At 32.5% G+C, this 19,569-nt stretch overlaps 2 protein-coding genes across 2 annotated transcripts; both read right to left on the reverse strand.

Annotated features, from left to right (window-relative positions):
- Nucleotides 1-3,083: 3,083 nt before the first annotated feature.
- On the reverse strand, nucleotides 3,084-9,493 carry LOC145585253 (floral homeotic protein PMADS 2-like). Its single transcript, XM_081641969.1, has 7 exons — nucleotides 9,189-9,493; nucleotides 8,996-9,062; nucleotides 8,116-8,177; nucleotides 7,845-7,944; nucleotides 7,638-7,667; nucleotides 7,399-7,443; nucleotides 3,084-3,605 (listed from the first exon to the last, which is right to left on the reverse strand). The coding sequence occupies exons 1-7, from the start codon at nucleotides 9,374-9,376 to the stop codon at nucleotides 3,459-3,461; spliced, it is 639 nt and encodes a 212-aa protein (XP_081498095.1). The 5' UTR covers nucleotides 9,377-9,493; the 3' UTR covers nucleotides 3,084-3,458.
- A 2,587-nt stretch (nucleotides 9,494-12,080) lies between these two features.
- On the reverse strand, nucleotides 12,081-14,743 carry LOC145585255 (agamous-like MADS-box protein MADS9). The gene is made up of 7 exons (XM_081641970.1): nucleotides 14,556-14,743; nucleotides 14,327-14,393; nucleotides 13,518-13,579; nucleotides 13,257-13,356; nucleotides 13,058-13,087; nucleotides 12,792-12,836; nucleotides 12,081-12,209 (listed from the first exon to the last, which is right to left on the reverse strand). Exons 1-7 carry the CDS (start codon nucleotides 14,741-14,743, stop codon nucleotides 12,081-12,083), a joined length of 621 nt encoding a protein of 206 aa, XP_081498096.1.
- Between the last annotated feature and the right edge of the window lie 4,826 nt (nucleotides 14,744-19,569).

Below are 19,569 nucleotides of genomic sequence, written 5' to 3' on the forward strand. Positions count from 1 at the left end.
ACGATCGAGGGAAATATTTGCCCTTTAAAATTGTAGCAGCCAGAGAGCTTGGATGTTCAATGATCCTCCAGCATTGTTTGGCTAGCAATTCCATATTAAATGCCTTCATGTCTCGCAGGCCTAAGCCCCCCAAGTTCTTCGAGCTCCACAATTTATCCCAGATAATTAAGGCCATCTTCCTTTCACTCCCTTTTTGCCCCCACCAAAAGTTCCTGCAGACTAAATTAATGTTCTCTATGACCGAAGCTGGAAGCTTGAAGCACTGCATTGAGTATGTTGGTATAGCTTGCGCAATAGGCTTTAAAAGGACCTTTCTTCCTACTCTTGACAAATACCTCTCTTTCCACCCTTTGACCTTTTTCCAAACTCGGTCTTGGATAACTTGGAAAACAACTTTCTTAGAACTCCCAATATAGGTGGGGAGCCCAAGATATTTCTCGCACTCTTCAACCATCGTAAAGTTAAGCTTCATATGAAGCATTTCCTGCATACTGAAATCGACATTACGACAAAAAGAAACTTCCAATTTTTCCAAGTTAATCTTCTGACTTGATGCTAGCTCATAGGTGGACAAGATGTCAAGAACAGCTTCAGCTTTGGTTTCATTGGCCCTTGTGAAAAGGAGGCTATTGTCCGCGACATAGGCTAAACACTTCTTCGAATCTTCACACCATGAATGACCTACTTGGCTTCGGCGTCCCTCAAAAAAGTCGCGAACCATCTTAAGGGGAATCTGATAAGATCAAACTTGTTAATTTATTTTGATTGTATAATTCATAAAATGTAGTCAAAGTTATTTTATTTTGACCACTTGAATAGTAAGTGAGTCGAACTTTCGGACGGAGGTAGTATATATTATTGTCAAAGATTTTAAAATTTGACTTTTTTTTTCTTTTTTGTAATGGTACAAAAATTTAGTGGAGTACATGACTACAACTAAAAAGACATAAAATTGTAAAAAAAATTTAAAGAAATAAAAACGGTTGTCAATATTCAAATTCATCATAAGTAGTAATTTGACTTTATTACTACTCCCTTTAATTCCAAAAATTCAAATCATTTTTGATTTTTAGGCATTTGAAAAAGTTTAACTAACTTTTACTATAATATATATATATATATTTTAAGTCACTTATAATTTTCTTAAAAGAAAAATTGACACCAGTAGTCCTAACTATGATTCTATGACTGAATGCGGGGAAATTAGGTCGTTGACTAACCTTCTCACGGCCAAACAAAATTTATTATAATCCTAAACTAACCCCTAAACAAGTCTAGTGGTAAGTTCGGAGTCGAACCACAAGGAACGGTAATGTTAGATTGTTCTTATCTAATGCTTAAGCTACGCCGAAGTCGGTTTATGGATAGTGGACACTACAACGACACTAACACACATATAAAGAACAAAATATTATAAAGTCTACTAGGGGCAAAGATCCACTTTGAACAATTAACAAGTTAACGAGAATCCATTTGATAATCAATCATGCAAAGAAAGAATTAAAATGGGAATTAATTACACTCAAGAGCAATCTCTCAAATTCCTAGCCTACATCCCTCATTGACTAGGTACATAGAAGAAATTTACCCAAAATGCAATCAAATATATCAATTCTAATTCACAATCCCTTGTCAAACTAGAACTAATATGCAATTAAGTTTGCTATCATGGGAGATCAATCCAATCTAAAACAAACAACATGCCACCATCAATTCAATCAATTTAATCATACAATTATCATCAAATTTATCTCAAATAACTCAATTAACCATTACAAAGCTTCACTCAACACCTAGTAGAAGGAAATCTACTCAAACATAATTAACAAAGCAATTAAAGAAAGCAAGAGAAAAGAGAGTAAGAATGCTCATTGATATAAGATGGAGATCTTCAAATCATCAAATTCCTCCTTTGATAATCCAAAATCTATGAAAACCATTGTGTTTCTCACTTTCTCTCTCCAAAATTTGAGAGTTTCTATCTCTGAAAACCTAAAACTAATCTACAAACTACTGAAAAAATGAATTCCTCCCTCTAAAATGAGAAAAAAATCTATTTATACTCCTTACTAAATTGCATAGGAAGCTCCGCAAAAAGTCAAACAGCATGTATAGGAGCGGGCGCTCCAAAAGTTTGCGTGGACGTTCCTAGCTGCAGCAAAATGAGGCAGAATCGTTCCAGAAAGTTTGGATCGGGCGCTCCTCTTAGACTGCGTGCCCGCTCCTACACGCTAGACAAAACTGCTCAGCTTCAAACGAACATAACTCCCTCGTTTTACATCGGAATCAAGCATATGACCTGTCGTTGGAAAGCTCTCAAGATAAGCTTTCATCTCCAATTGGAATCACTCCAAAATGTTTTATAGATCAAAAGATATAGGCGTTTGAAGTTTGATCTTTGCAAATCAAGTGCACATTTCTTCATTACTTGTTCTTTTATGTTTTATATTTCTTCAATCTTGAACAATAAACTTATCCAAGTGTTCCTAAACATAAGAACAAATCAATAAAGTTTAATCTAATTCAATAAGCAACCAAAATATGCAAGAAAATCCAAAATTGAGCAATAACGACATTTCACACGCAAACATGACAAATGTAATAAAACATTATTAAAACCAAGTAAAAAGATATCAAAACTATGAAAGAATAACTAGAAAATCCTAAAAAATAGTGACATAAATGACACTTATCAATGACCGATTCATCTTTAATATGTATCAATTGATCTATTATTAACTCAGGGTATCTAACTTTAGAGTTTTTCTCAAAACGATTCTTATTATATTTTCAATTTGACTGGTTTATAGTGTAACATGTCTTATTTTAGACTTTTAGTTGTAGTTAAAAAAAAAAAAAAAAAAAAAAAATCTTCCACCACTCTCTCTTTAGTAATAATTAATACAATGGACAACTGAAGTTTCAACACATGACAATTCTAATCAATTTACTCACTAAATATTTATCAATGTCGGATCTCATAAAAACAATAATCGTGGTTAGTTTTGGCTGATTAGATTCTTATTTGATTCTATTAATCGTGTATTGCTAGTTTTGATTTTGTTGTAGATGTCATATAACTATTATATAAGTGAATTAATTTACTTCAAAAAAAAAAAAAACCAAAAAAAAAAATTACACATCATGCAAATTAAAAAAAAATGTGTTTAGCCAAAGTTGCTTTTGAATTATATATTACCAAGTTAAATTATACTACCAACAAGCTAATAATGCATAAATTCACATACGAAGTAAATTACAGCACTCTAGCATAGAGAGTTGCTTAACTAGGAAGATCAATCAAGGAAATAAATCCTTACACATTACACAAAACATACACACACACACTAGCTTGCTAGAAGCATTATTGTCACATGCATATCCAATCCGATCCAGAATTTTGATATGAAGAACTAGCAGAAGTAACAGCAGCAGCAACTGAACTATTGAAGTTCATTTTACATCCTATCATGGAAATTTGGTTGCATTGATAGTCCGAAAGGCGGTATCTGGTAACGATAGTCTCTATCCTGTGGATTAATGCATACACCACCCTCAATTTCACCCATGTCTCCTTCCATGACTTCTTGCTTGTGCTGACAGTGCTGTGTAGAAAATGGAAAACATAGCGATATTAATTAGGGCATAATTTATACAAAATACATACAAGTACTTTGACTTGTACTCCCTCCATCTCTTAATTAAATTCCTACTTCTCTCTATTATATGTGAGCAATAAATGCTAAAAGTAGGAATTTAATTAAGCGATGGAGGGAATATAAATTATGTAAAAAAAGTCTACAGAAAGTGCTAGAAATTGCCTCGTTATTTTTTCTGTAGTAGATGGTACATAATCAAAGATTTATTATATATATTCAAATTTCAGGTCCATTTAATGCATACTTACAAAATAAGAGTAATTGATCTTTTATTGGTTAGGGAAGTCTTTAATGCCCTCATTTAAAGGTTTAAGGTGGTTTAATTTCCTTCAATAATGATCCTTTAATCAAAACCTCGTCATCATTAGCTATCTACTTGTCGTATATAATTGTTTCATATCCCAACATGTCAAAATTGGCACAAAATTAACTATTACTTCGTACTAAATTCAGCTTATATGTCAACGAATTTAGGGTTGTTTGATTTTTTTTTTTTCAACGTAGACTAATTATGTATGGATCAACATATCTCTGTTATTATATTCCTCTTCATTATCAATAATAATTCATCTAGCAAACAACTCTACAATACCAATGTAGCTTAGTTAACTACTTAAATGAAAACCTGAAAAATATCATGTATACATAATTCCATTGTTAATATAAAATTGTACCCTTAATTATGAAGATTCATAGGCAGATTGGATTTAATTTGAAGTCGATCAGTCAAATTTGAGTACACTATACAAAGTGATGTTGCAAATTAGCCCATAATAATAGATATATAGCTATAAGGTGATCTATTATTACCCAAGATTGACAACCCGGAATTGCCATCTCAATTTCGGCCTATTGGGCTATGTAATGTTTCTTATAAAATCATTACTAAAGCCATAGTTAATCGTATTAAGCTAGTACTCCCAAAACTTGTTGCTCAATCCCAAGCAAGCTTTGTGCCGGGTCGTCAAATCACCGATAATATTGTGATTGTTCAAGAGGTGCTTCATACTATGAAACGGAAACAAGGGGGTAAAGGATTTATGACTATCAAAATTGACTTTGAAAAAGCGTATGATAGGCTTAAATGGTCATTTATTCGAGACACTCTCATGGAAATGCATTTCCCTCAATTATTGATTGAAGTCATTATGGAGTGTGTTTCTTCTCCTTCGATGCGAGTTCTATGGAATGGTGAGAAGACCGATGCATTTTTCCCCTCAAGAGGTGTTCGTCAAGGCGATCCCTTATCCCCGTACTTATTTGTGCTTTGTATGGAGAGACTTAATCAAGTCATCGAAGAATCAATTTTAAAGGGAGATTGGAAGCCGATTCATGCTAGCCGTGGGGGTCCTCTACTCTCGAATTTATTTTTCGCAGATGACCTTATTTTATTTGCGGAGGCTTCAATCAAACAAGCTGCCATCATTAAGAGTTGCCTGGACCGTTTCTGTTCTGCTTCGGGACAGAGAGTTAGTCTCAGCAAATCGAGAGTCTTCTTCTCTCGAAATTTGCAGCAAGGTGAGAAAGATCTTATTAGTGCTGAATTGGGGATGCAACCAACTGATGATCTGGGCCTTTATTTAGGCATGCCTACGCTGACTAATCGTGTTACAAAAGAAACTTATGCCCATCTTTGTGAGAAGGTGGATCGCAGACTTACAGGGTGGAAGACTAAGTATCTTTCTTTGGCTGGCCGTATAACCTTAACAAAGGCTACTCTTACCACTCTAGCAAATTATTCGATGCAAACGGCTAAGCTTCCTCGCTCGACCTGTGATGAGATAGACAAAAAAGCGCGACGATTTATTTGGGGTAGCTCGGATGAGAAACAAAGAATTCATTTATTGTCCTGGGATACGCTCAAATTACCAAGAGACAAGGGTGGTCTTGGGATTAGATCGGCTAGGCAAGCTAATTCGGCTTTCTTAACGAAGCTTGGGTGGAGAGTACTCAAAGAACCTGATGCATTATGGTCTCATGTTCTTAGACATAAATATTGTAGAGGAAGGTGCGACATCGATATGTTTACACCCACCTCTAATATGTCTAATGTTTGGAGGGGCATCACGGATAATTCGAAATGGATCAAGCAAGGCTCTCAAGTTGCCATTGGGAATGGTCGAAGAACTTTGTTTTGGGACCATTCTTGGGCTACTGACAAGCCTTTACGAGAGTTTATCACTGATGTAATCCCTGAAGCGATAGATGGAGCAATCATAGAAGAAATGTGGGAAGCACATGTTGGCTGGAGATGGGATTTATTTGCGCACCTTCTGCCTCAACAACAGCTCAAATTGATTGCAGCTCACTCCCTAGCTGAGGACCCTACTGTTGAAGACGCTTGGTATTGGAGAGGTTCTTCTAGTGGTAAATTCACTGTCAAGTCTGTTATGAAGCTCATGAAAGAAGATGATGTGATCCCACGTGATCCCAAATGGGAGTTAGCTTGGACAACCCCGGTTCAGCAAAGAGTCAGAACTTTCCTATGGCTATCTCTTCACGACCGTCTGCTGTGCAATTCTAATCGCCTCAAGCGTCAGTTAACTGATGACCCAAGGTGCCAAAGATGTGACTTAGGTGATGATGAAACACTTTTACATCTCCTTCGTGATTGTCCTGTTGCTCAAAAATTATGGCGATGTGTAGCAGGGGATGCTTTATACTCTGCCTTTTTTACAGAGGACTTGAATACTTGGTTGGTAAAAAATTTGGAATCAAGTGGACAGGCCTTTTCTGAAAAATGGGCTACCTGTTTTGCCATCACATTATGGTGGATATGGAAATGGAGGAACAAATTTGTGTTCAACCACAGTGAAGAGATGCCCCTTGATACAGGTGCCTTTATTCATGCTCAAGTTGAAGAAATTTGGGGGGTTTTCTCTAAGCCACGTCTGCAACTCCTCGCAAGGGTACAAGCTACTACTCAGAGAAGAGAAACTCAGGTGCGCTGGTTAGCACCTCCTACTGGATGGTGGGTGCTTAATACGGATGGAGCTGCTAAGGGTTCCCCGGGCTTAGCTGGTGGAAGGGGTGTCATCAGAGACGAAGAAGGAAGATTTATCGCTGGCTTTGCTGCAAACTATGGAATTTGTTCAGCATACAGAGCAGAGCTAATGGCTTTGGAACATGGCCTTAAACTTGCTAGACAGAAAGGCACATTGAAGCTGGTAGTACAGATGGATAACAAGGCATGCATAGAGGCTATCACCAATCCAACTCAACAGCACAGTGAATGTGTTCACATCATTAATAATTGTCGTAATCTTAGTAAATCGTTTGGTTTGTTTTTTAATTTGTTTCATTGTTATAGGGAAGGGAATAGAGTGGCGGATAAACTCGCTAATTTAGGAGTTAGCCTCGAGGAGAAGGTGGTTTATTTCGATGCTCCTCCGATCGAAATAAAAAACCTTCTTTGGGAGGATGTGGTAGGTGTGGCTCTGCCACGATTGGTGGTGTAATTGTCTTGTTGGTTTCGGGGTTCCCCCTCCTTTGCATCAAAAAAAAAAATAGACTGAAAGAGGCTTCTATTTATAGGCCATGGAGGTGCTTAACTCATCCAATGCAAGAGGGCGGAGACACCTTACCTCCTAATACTCATTTGAATTTTCTGAATTTAGTTGTCACTTTAGACGTTCAAATTACACTATCAACGTTTACATAGCTACTAATTCTAGGCAAATAAACGTGATTGGAGAATATGGAGGGAAACAAACATCTTGGAGTTGGTTGGAAAGCTTACCAATACATAAGTGAGCTCCTTTCTCTCCTCCTCAAGCCTCCTTACCTGATTAATTTTTCAAGAAATAAAATTACATCAAGCATGAAAACCGCAAATCAGATATACATATAATTAGTTATATATTTTCGCTAAAACCATTTGTTCAAATCAATAGCATTAGGCAAGAAGTATATGATCTTATAAGACCTAAACGATGAAATTAACAAGATACGCTATAAGAATTAGTGAATTACACATACATTCTTTTGGAGCTTCCCGTAGATTTCCATCTGTTACAATAAAAATGTAGTCCGTAATAAGTAATACATACAACAAAAGACAATTTAGGTTGACAAAGATTATTACGATTTGCAATTTTACATACTCTAGATAAAATCACAAATAAAACATGTGTAATTAAAGGGGTTTAATCAACAAATTTAGGAGAAATTTAAGTAGTTGCTTGCCTCCTTGTCGCGTACACTAGAAATACCATGTTCAAGAGCATCCTCTAGCTGCTGCAATTCTGTGTAGGGTAATGCTGCAATGTCCTCTCCTTTCAAGTGCCTAATTAATTTGAACAAACAAAATCGCGCTTAAACTAAAAATTTTCCTTTAGCTTGTTTAATATCATTACGGAGTACTAATTAATTATAATATTCTTGTGATTAATAACATATGATATGATTTTATGAATTTAGAAGATATAATTAGCATATATCATAGATTCATAATTACCTGAGTTCAATCTGCATATTGTCATTCTCTTTCTTGATCCTCTCTATCTCGTTGCTCAGATTCTGTACATGTGACCATTTATGTTACCAATTTGAAGTATAATAAACAAATTAAATACCTCGTCAAAAAAAAAAAAAAAAAAAAAATTGAAGTAATAATTTTTACAAAAATCAGCCTATTTATGATTTACCCCATTTAATTAGATTTTCTATTTAACTCTCCCGTTTATTAAACTCGTACTAGATAATTAATTTAAGTACTAGTGATACTTAATTGCATAAAAACGGACAAGATAACAAAAAAAGAAAAAAAAAATTGTATTCTTGGGAAATATGTGGGAATTTCAACAATAACAAATTAAAATTATGATTTTTTTTTTTTTTTTTTTTTTTTGTTACTTGGTTATTTGAAGAAAAGTGATGAATTTCTCTAGTCCAAATAATAATAATAATAATAAAATAAAAATAAAAAAGAGAAAGAAAACCAGATCAGATCTGAAGGATGTAACATAACATATACAGATCTAGGGCATGCAGCTATATCTTTCCCTTTTGTCCAATAAACCTTAAAACTATTGTGAATAATAACTTATGCCATTTATAGATCTGTTCATATGATGAATTTTTTTATATTTCTTGCATATTTTTAGAAACCCAATAATAAGATTAATAGTTTTGTTTAACAAAGTGCAAATTATCCCCTGAAGAAAAACAGGCACTCTAAAATAGATTGAGAAAAAAGTAGTTTTTTTTTTTTTTTAAATAATAAAATAAAATTATAGATTTAAATTATATTCATTGAAATGAATTAAATTAAACTTACTTCCCTTAAATAAATAAATAAATAAATAAAAATAAAAAAAAATAAAAAAAAAACTTACTTCATGTTTAGCATCCCAAAGCCTCTTGTTAGAGATCCTGTGGTAGTCTTCAAGTATATCTTCCACCCTTCAAAACAAAATATAAAGGTTAAAAAAAATTAGCAAAATCAAGCATATATGTCAATAATAATACCTTTGACCGAAACTAATAATCACGTTGATAGTATAATCTGAACGAGTGAAGATGACTTACGAGGTAGTAGGGCTATGATAAGCATGCAATTTGCCAGTGTTAGTAATGATAACCAAAGAAACCTTAGCATCACAAAGAACGGTAATTTCAGAAGCTTTCTTGATAATTCCATTTCTTCTCTTTGAGTAAGTTACTTGTCTATTTGTTGTGTTTTCTATTCTTTTTATCTCAATCTTTCCTCTCCCCATTTTTTTTTTTAACTTTGTTGGTAATGAATTGAACTGAAGATGGAGAATAACAATGAAAGGAGGCCGGAGATGAAGGTGTGGTAATGAAGGTAAGGGGTGTGCCTTTATAAGGAAGGGTTTGAGGACAAGGGGGCTTTAAAAAGTTGGGAAATAGGGTTTGGTTATATAAGGAATAATTTAAAAAAATTAGTGTAACTATTTTGATTAATGATTTTTATGTTTAAACTTTTTTGAATTATATTAACTCCAATCTATATACTACCTTCGTTTTTTTTAGTTGCAACTTTGAAATATTTTATATCTCCTAAAGTTGCAACTAAAAAAAATCGGAGGTAGTAATTATTTTGTTTTAAAATAATTGCACGCACAGGTTTAACTTTACATTATTATTTGCTAATGTACCATGTTATGAGTATTTTTTTTTTATCATGTTTTCAGTTTTTTAATTGATACTCGTATTATATGAAGTTGATATTTTGAAAACATACTTTGAGACTAATCCTAATTATAATTTTCACTACAAGACTCCATGCCTTTAACAACTAGGAAAAACCATCGTTGGTAATTTATATGAAGTAGTTTTTATAATTTACCGATTGCTAAATGGTACAGACTAGTAAATCATTTTGAATTTTTTTTTTTTATATAACCACATTTTTGTATACATAGTGTAAATAAAATTATGTGGTGACTTCAAAAATATACAAAGTACGAAGTATTCCGTAGTTTTCTTAGACTCGTGAAAAATCAAATGGTTCAACTATTATAAAAAGGAGCTACATACTCTGTATTGAAAGTATAGTATGATTTGATGTCATGGTTTTCTGTTGCTTTTTTGATTAGGCATTTGATAGTTTGTGTCACCTTGTTAACCGTTGGTCATTTTGCATCATTTAGATGTACTTTTTTGTGTGTGCAAATGGTGCAATATCTGTTTTGTGGTAGTTTCTTTTGCATCCTTTTTACTAGTGTGTTAAATGTTGCTTTTTTAAAAAGTTTATTATTAGTACTTTAGACAAGACTTTGGATTACTATTTAATCTTTGTCTGATTATTTTTCGAGAAAATTGATGAACTGGATTGGAGGGGGTGTTTATCAATTGACACGTGTCATATTGATTGGTATGTTTTGTGTTCTGTGAAAAATGAAGGTCTTAGTCATAGGAAGAGTTAGGGTTTTGACCTAGCCATTCAAATCATTTTTACAATTTCTTGTATGAAAGTCACACATCTTATTCACCATCAAATCACATCATATTGTGTGATAATCAAGCTAGATAATTGTGTGTTATTTATATATCTGTGTAAATAGTATAGCTTGTTGGAGCTCTTTTTGGTACAAAAATTTAGACATTGACTTTGTACAATTTTGGAAAAAAGATTGGATAAGCCAAGAGTAAAACTCCTCATTTTCAGATGTAGCACATGTTCGAATCCTCCATAATAAACGAATTAATGAAAATTGTTGCCTTGACACTTTCTTTTTTATTTATTTTATTTTAGCATATCGGAATCAAATTGGTCAGGCTAGCACACAAACCGCTTAGACCTGGTATGTATGATTGACCCGATGTTGATAAGTATATTGGTATTCCATGTGCGCAAGGACATTTTTTTAAAAAAAAATTTACATCAATGAACTATTAATTTCAAAACATTCAACATAAAATAGTTAAAAACCAACGTGACTATATCACAAAGGACAACCCTAAGGGTCGCATAACCTTTTAGCATTAATCCTATAACTTGTTCGTTGCATCTTGCAAGTACCTATATATGTGCTTAAAATTAGATGTAACTATATATATATAAGTAGTCTAAGGATAGATTGAGACACCAAATGATCTACATACTACGATACTCAATTAGATAAACAACTCATTTAGTCATAATCAGTGAATAAGTGGTCAATGTATCATGTGTGCGGTTGCTCTATGCGTGCAAGCCATACATTGCATTATCTATACGCTCACTTGATCACACCTTCAATTCATTGTATGCACTCTCCACACACACATAGAAAGAGATGTATGTAGTACTATCATCATATTTATGTCGCTAATAATATGAAGTAACAATCAACCTCAATCAAAACTTCATCTTACAATATCTCGCAATTGTCCTAAAAGAAATGAACTCGGTCTCACAACCATACGAACATTGATAAAAAAAGACTATGGTTTCGCTAAATTGAAAGAGACATACATTTAAAATAAATTAGAACACGAAGGAGAATAACTAAATTAAACCGCCAATGTTAGAAAAAAAAAATGGAAAAAAAGCCACAATTTTCAATTATTTGCCTAATTAAAAAGATATTTTGTGGAAATAATTAGGGTTAGAATATGATTTAAGCAAAGGAATATAGAATATATTAACCATCATGATCAGCCATGACTCATGAGTTATAACATAACCACAATCCATTTGCTTAATTAGCTTATTAGGTTCTTAGATTTTTGAAACAAACAAGCTATTGATATATAACAAGCACACACATACACGATACACCCACACAAATACATAGTATCAAGGCAATGATGATAGCCTTCAATTATTACAACACACACACGCGTGTAGCTAGCTAGCTTGCTAGGATCTTCTTCCGGGTGTGGTAAGGCCGGAGAAGTATATATAGTAGCTAGCTAGCAATTATGCAAGCTAAGCTGCCATCGACAGCAGTATTTTTCAGAACATCAGATCATCTATATCCTTTCTTGTAGGTTTGGTTGCATTGGTTGCAATCGATAACCACAAGGAATCTGATAATGGAAGTCCCTCTCTTGTGGAGCATGGCGAACACCACCATCCATCATTTCATTTTCTTGCTTGTTCTGTGTATGTACAAGAACGCAAGGCCCAAAATAAGGAAATAATTCAATCAAATACGAACTAATTAAATTAACATTCATATGAGGTATATATAACATAATAAGTAACTTGTAGTTTACAAAAACTCTTAGATTGGTTTTAGACCAAGGTAAGTAATAGTGTATATAGCACAAAACAATTATAAGGCCTAGGAAACAACATACAATGATACAATGATAAATAGTGCGTATTGTTTAGCACAAGTTTTAGCGCGCAGAAAATTGTTCCAGCATAGTGATGACCAAGTGTCCAAGAAATAACTTAAGCTTAATTATATGCAAAAGTCTCATTGCACAACATCGTGTGTTTATTTTGTTAGGTTTAAGTGCATTATCGGAAATTAAATTTAGGATGTCCTATGAAAATTAATCTTCTTCATAGTTAATTTTTGTAAGCTAAGTAGGTTGCTTTTAGCTTTTTTACTATGTATCACATAATTAACATAAACCGGTATTTGTGTGCTTCACATAAATCATTGTCCTCATGTTCACCAAGCATTAGTAAGCAAGAAAGTAGCATTATGGAATTGAAGTCGAAAAACACACCAACATGTAAGTGAGCTGTTTCTCTTCCTCCTCAAGCATCGATGTCTGATCAATTTTCAAAAATCACATTTTCAATCATAAATCAATGTACAAATAGGCCAATAAATCATTATTGTTAATTCAGCAATAAATCTCAATGAATTATATTTGATGATCCAAATCAAATAACAGTAGAGTAGTTCAACAATAAACAGCAATTAGGTCAGTGAAAATCAAGGTGAAGAAATTAAAGTAAAAGAATTGATACTCAATTGTTTTACACTTACATTATTTTTGTGCATTGTATAAATTTCCATCTGTCAAAAACAAAGAAAACAAAATAAGTAACATAAATACTCCTTAGTAAATAATAATAGACTCCATATAATCTCATCTTTTATTTTCATTTATAAATCATACGAAGTAACTAGGATAATTGTGTTATTATATTTCATATGGATTTAATAATAAGGAGAAAATACTTGCCTTCCTGTCATTAACTCTAGCAATGCCAATATCCAGAGCTTCTTCGAGGCGAATCAAATCTGGGTATTGTAAAGATGCAATGTCCTCTCCATTCAAGTGCCTACATAAAGTTTATATAAACGTAACACATGATCAATTAATTCTTTTTTTACCTTGTTGATTATGTTATTATCGAGTACTCCATATCATGCTATACGAATTATAGAGTATCAAGTTTTGTCTAAAAATTATTTAATTAAGTGGTTGATTTTAATTAATTACCTGAGTTCGATCCGCATGTCATCATTTTCTTTCTTGACTCTATCTATCTCATTTTTGAGATTCTGATAATACACAAATTTTGCATCATGAACCATAAATTAGCTTTTCAATAATGAAAAATAATAATTAGCACAGAAACACAATCTCCTAACTAGGAATAAATATAAAATACTAGATAGTACTTGCTACAATTTTATTAACGTATTTAATAAAATTAGCAATTAATTAGTACACAGCCCTTTACTTTTGCCAATCTAAATTTACCTAAAAATGTCAAAGCAAACAAGAACTAATAAAATTAAAGTAAAAATGTTATATGAATACAACTTATGTTTTTTTTTAATAATACATAGGGTTAGGGATGACCAAAAACAAAATCAACAAAAAGAATTTAATATAAAAAAAAATTTAAAAATGGATATATTGTTGAACTTGCATAGATCTATGATACAATAATTAAAAAAATAAAATAAAATAAAATTTAAAAATAAAATAAAATGGAAAAATAACTTGAATAGAAGAGATCTACAGGATGTAACATAACAAGTATTCAGATCGGATATCTAGGGTAGTATAGCTTTCCATATTTGTCCAAAAACCCATAAAACTACTAATATAAAGCTTAATACTAAATCAAGCCCAACCCATTTATAGATCTGTTCATATGATCAATTTTCCTATCTTTCTTACATATATTTCTATAAAATCCCAAAAAATAAATTTGAAAAACATAATAAACACCTTATAAAGAGTTTTATTTTATTTTTTTTGAGAAAAAATTGCATGTAATAATTAAGTCATCAACCCACCTCATGCTTAGCATCCCAGAGCTTCGCCCCGGAAATTTCCTGGTATTTTTCCAGTATATGTTCCACCCTTCAAAGAAAAAAAAATCCATTAAAAAAATAAAAAATTTCGACTACCGGGGTTTTAAAGTGCATAAACTATCAACACGTATGACCATTAATTAATTCTGAACGGAGGAAGTAATAATAAAGTAAAGGATCGGAAATAAAAAGTTAAACGACGATGACATACGTGGTAGAAGGGCTATGGTAAGCATGCATTTTGCCATTGTTAGCAAAGATTACAACAGAAACCTTAGCATCACAAAGAACAGTAATTTCAGTAGCTTTTTTGATGATTCCATTTCTTCTCTTTGAGAAAGTTACTTGCCTATTTGTTGAGTTTTCTATCCTCTTTATTTCTATTTTTCCTCTCCCCATTTTCTCTCTCTATATTTTATTTATTTTATGTTGTTTTTAATTTGTAAACTAGCTAGTTTTTGAATAAAGATGATGAATAATAATGAAAGAAAATAAGAAAATAAAAAATTAAGTAATAAGAAAAAGAAAGGAATGAAGGACAAGGAACTTTCAAAGGGAGGGTAGTAGGGTTTGGCTGAAAAGGGGTTGGTGTATTTGACAAGTGATATTCAACTGAATTTAAAGACTGATTTTTTGTTTCTTAAAAAAAAAAAAAATAACAATAAAATAATAAAATAAAAAAGATGGAATTTTTACTTTCTTTAATTTTGATGGAAATATTGGGTTGTTGTTGATTAGTGTCACCTTGTTAACCGTTGGTCTATTGTTTGCATCATCATTGAGAGTGATGATTGATTGTTTGTGTTCTATTCCTTTTACTTTTTTTACTTGTTCATCTACTCTAGCATTGAAACCATGGTTACTTACATTATTTTGGTATATTTGGGAAAGTTAACATAAAGTAGAATTCAATTCTATGGTATTTCATGAATATTACTCCGTATTTCACAATATGTATTAAATTACAAGTACATTCATATTTGAAACTTATTTTTTTAAAAAATTATGTACCATATTTTATTTGGGTGTGTGACCTACAATTGGTTTTTGTTCTTGCCTCTTGGGTCATATACATATCCATAGCGGCATTGTGCAAGGATCGATCTCATAATTAGGGTTTTTAATTTGCCCTGTCTAATAGGTGGTAAAATTAATTTTGAGTTTGTTTTAAGATGCCTTATCATGAAAAATACTCCTACTCTCCTGGATCAATTTAATCCACTCTCATTATTTTCAAGTAATTATGTTAAGCTATTAGGGAGGAATATAAAATTTGAGACACTCAATTTCAAGTGTGTTTTAAGTATGGATTAGATTCAGTTCAAGTGTATTTTTCTCAGTCTTGAATTGTTGTCATACTTATATTATTTTTAATTGACAAATAATTGATTGAGAACTACAGTGACAACTATAATATTTTGCTCAGTCTTCATTCAAGTGTATTTTTAAGCTTTCTTTTAAATAATCTATGTACAACTATAGTGATTTTTATTATGTTTCAATAACTTCAAAATAAAATCAAGTCAATTAACATCTTAACTACAAGTAGCAATGTAGCATTGCTTGTTTGAGAACTGTATACGTTTGTCATTGGCGATCCACTACATACTTCTAAAATAAACTTGGAAGTATATATAGCATTTTTATTTTCTATATACCACCTTTGTTTCATATTTTTTGTAAATTTAGAATATTTTATATCACACAAATAATACCCTAAAGTTGCAAAAAATTAAACATGAAACGGAGGTAGTATGATGCATTTAACTTAGTTAATTACTCCACTAGTTTAGCTTTATATACAGATTATGGTATTTATTTAAAGTCAAGATTTACAAGCTTTCATCATTAGAAAGTTAATTCATCCAAAACTGAGGAAGCGGTACTTTGGAGAAGACTCGATCTTTTGGATAATTCATCCAAAACTGAGGAAGCGGTACTTTGGAGAAGACTCGATCTTTTGGATACAAATAAATACAATTCTTTGTATGAATACAACTCCTTTAATTCAAAGGGTGTTTTGTTGATGGACAACTTTATCAGCTGACGGCCATTGCATTAGTTCTGTGATAATGATGGTCTCACCTCTCACGTGCATGATTAGCCATAGGAGGGTTAGGGTTTTCACCTTCTAGATTAAGAACATGTTCTCTTCAGCTTAATTTCAGTTCAGTTCAGTTCAGCTCCAATCAGTTCAATTTAGTTTAGTTCAATTCCTAATTTTCTTTTCTCATAAACAATTCATTTCAGCTCTATTCGGTTCACTTCAGTTCAGCTAGGCTCAGCTCAGTAAATCAGAACAGGCCCTAAACCTTGGACATACATATCTTTCATAGTCACGTGGAATCTTGTTAAATTAATCTCGATTTCTAGTTTTGGATGTGTAATTATAAAAATAAAAAATAAATAAAATAAAAAATAAAAAAAAGTTAACTAAAAGTATTATTATTACAATATTGCAATGAAAATTGTGCAAGATTAAGATTGTACAGTAAATAAGATAATCTAAACAAAATGGAGGAAGTATTCAAGTATATGTTGGGAGTCTTGGGACATTGGGGAAAAACCTTCACATAACTTCACCATCAAATCGAATTTAATTATGTTCAAAATAAAGTAGTTTGTAAAAAAATTATATATAAAAAAAAAAAAAAAAAAAAAAAAAAAAAAAAAAAAAAGTCAAAGTATGTGGTTAATAGTATGATCGTGTATTATTTAGCCGTGTAAGAAATGATATAAATCCGTACTAGTATGATGAGATACATGCATGTGATATTAATAGAAGCTTGTAAATGATTAGACTTTTGTTGTTTACGTGCTTCAATTAATTACAACTACAAATAATGCCTTGATTAGACAATGACCTTGTACCATTATGGATAAAGATTGGAATATACCCTTATTAATGATATTGCTGCTTATATCCTGTACTTTCGTTTTCTGTTTAAGGAAAGAAAACAACGCTATAAATTAGAGAAGTCGTCTCTCAACATTACAATTTACTAAAATTAGAATATGTACCAATGTACATGTTACATAATGAGAAATAATTTTGACGCTCTTCTCACTTAGGGTGTGCCGTCGAGGCTATTCTTAACGCCACTATTAAAAGAAAAATTCGTTAAACGTAATTTTTCTAGCGATAAAGATGAAGTTAACGCTTGGGTTTCCTCCTTTGATCGTGGGTTAGGTTCAGGTGAGGCTGTTTTTCTTGCATTGAGCTTTGACAATTGGTCCATTTTTTCGTGTTGTGGCTTAGGTCTGATAGGAAGTTCTTGCGATAATTTGATTTTGGATATTGAGTATTACTCTCAATTTTTTTTATTAACTAATTGTCCAAATCCTTGTAGCAAGCATGAAATTACTACTTTTAACACCATCTAAGGCAGCTAGAATGTAGAGTTTGTATCAATTAGAAATACAAAGAATTACTACCTCCGTTACATATTAGTTGCAACTTTGGGTAATCAGAAGGTTTTGCGTAGAACGGACTCACGTAAGTCTGGTTTACCCAGTGCCACTATCTATCCCCCAGTCGGCGGCCGGCGATCCTCCCTCATCTATCCCCCGACGCCGGCAACCCTCCCCCACACAGCTTTCTGTCAACATTTAAAGAGCATTGCCGATCAACTTGCTAATGTCGATCATCCAATTACCGATCAAAATTTGGTTCTCAAACTTGTTGCGGGACTTTGCAAAACAGAATTTGACACTGTAACGTCCATGCTCGCTCAAACAGAGCCTCTACCATCATTTCAGATGGCTCGGTCTCGACTCCTTCTTGAAGAAACTCGCCTCAATAATGACTCTAGCAAAAGCAGCTCTTCGTTTGTTGCTCAACAAGAACATGCTGATTCCACAACACAACCTCGACAATCATCCGTTGGCAGGGGTAAAGTGAAGGGAAACAATGAAATATATATCACTCAGGAATTATATCTTTTCAATCTGGAATTAGAATATTTCAGTCAGAAATAGATAAATTCCAGTCAGGAATAAGATTAATTTAGTCAGAAATTAAATTATTTTTGTTAGGAAGTAGAATATTTAAGTCAGGAAATACATTATTTTTGCGAGGAATTATAAAATTTTAGTCAGGAATAAGATTATTTCAGTCAGAAGTTAAATTATTTTTGTTCGGAATAAGCATATTTTTCTCAGGAATTATAATTTTTCAATCAGGAATTATATTATTTTTGTCAGGAATTACAAAATAAAATTCCCGATAAAAATAGTCTAATTCTTGATAAAATATTGTCTTATTCATGATAAAAATAGTCTTGTTCCTGATGAAAATAGTCTAATTCCTGACTATAATATAGTAATTCCTGACTATAATATATTAATTCCTGACTATAATATTTTAATTTCTAACAATTGAACGGACTCACGTGAGTCCGTTCTATGCAATATTTTTCCTTGGGTAATATTTGTGAGAGATAAAATATTCCAAAGTTGCAACTAATATGTAACAGAGGTAGTAATTTTTACAATTTAATTATCCATAAGTGTGTGTCTAAAATCTTTTCTTTTTTGAGAGATAAAATTGTTTTGATAGAATATGCTAGACCTAGCAAATGGGTCATTCAGGTCGGGTATGGGTCGGGTCATTTCGGGTCGGGTCAAGTTCGGGTCGGGTCATTTCGGGTTTCGGGTAGATTTCGGGTCAACTGATAATCGGGTCGGGTTGGGTTTCGGGTCAAGTTCGGGTCGGGTCAATCTTTGGGTCCAATTTTCGGGTCGATGCATTGGGTTAAATTCAACTCTCTATATATTGTTATATATTTTTTGACGAGAAACTCACTATATTTATTAAGGCTACTTTTTTAATGGAATACAATAATTGTTTGACTTTAGATTATTTAGTAATTTCATTTGGTATTGAACATTATGTTATGTACGCATTATTATTGTACTATTTTTTTTTGGAAAATTTGCAAATTGCAGCCATTTAAAGTTCGTATTTTGCAAATTGCAGCCATTTAAAAAAAATTTGCAAATTGCAGCCCAAAAGTTCGTATAAATTATAAATTGCAGCCCGATTCAACTTTTTCATCGGTTTACATGTCGAAAAATCTTCGGTTAAGGTTTAGGGGTCATTTTAGTTCTTAAGGGTCCGAATTGAGCTCGGAATTAGCAAAAAAATAACGTAAGTGTCTCATTTTAAAGTTTCCCACAAATCGATACATTTTTGTTATGCAAAACGAGGCACTTGCGATATTTTT

The sequence above is a fragment of the Chenopodium album genome, chromosome 16 (genome assembly GCF_948465745.1).
Source record: "Chenopodium album chromosome 16, dcCheAlbu1.1, whole genome shotgun sequence".
In the NCBI taxonomy this organism is placed as follows: domain Eukaryota; kingdom Viridiplantae; phylum Streptophyta; class Magnoliopsida; order Caryophyllales; family Amaranthaceae; genus Chenopodium; species Chenopodium album.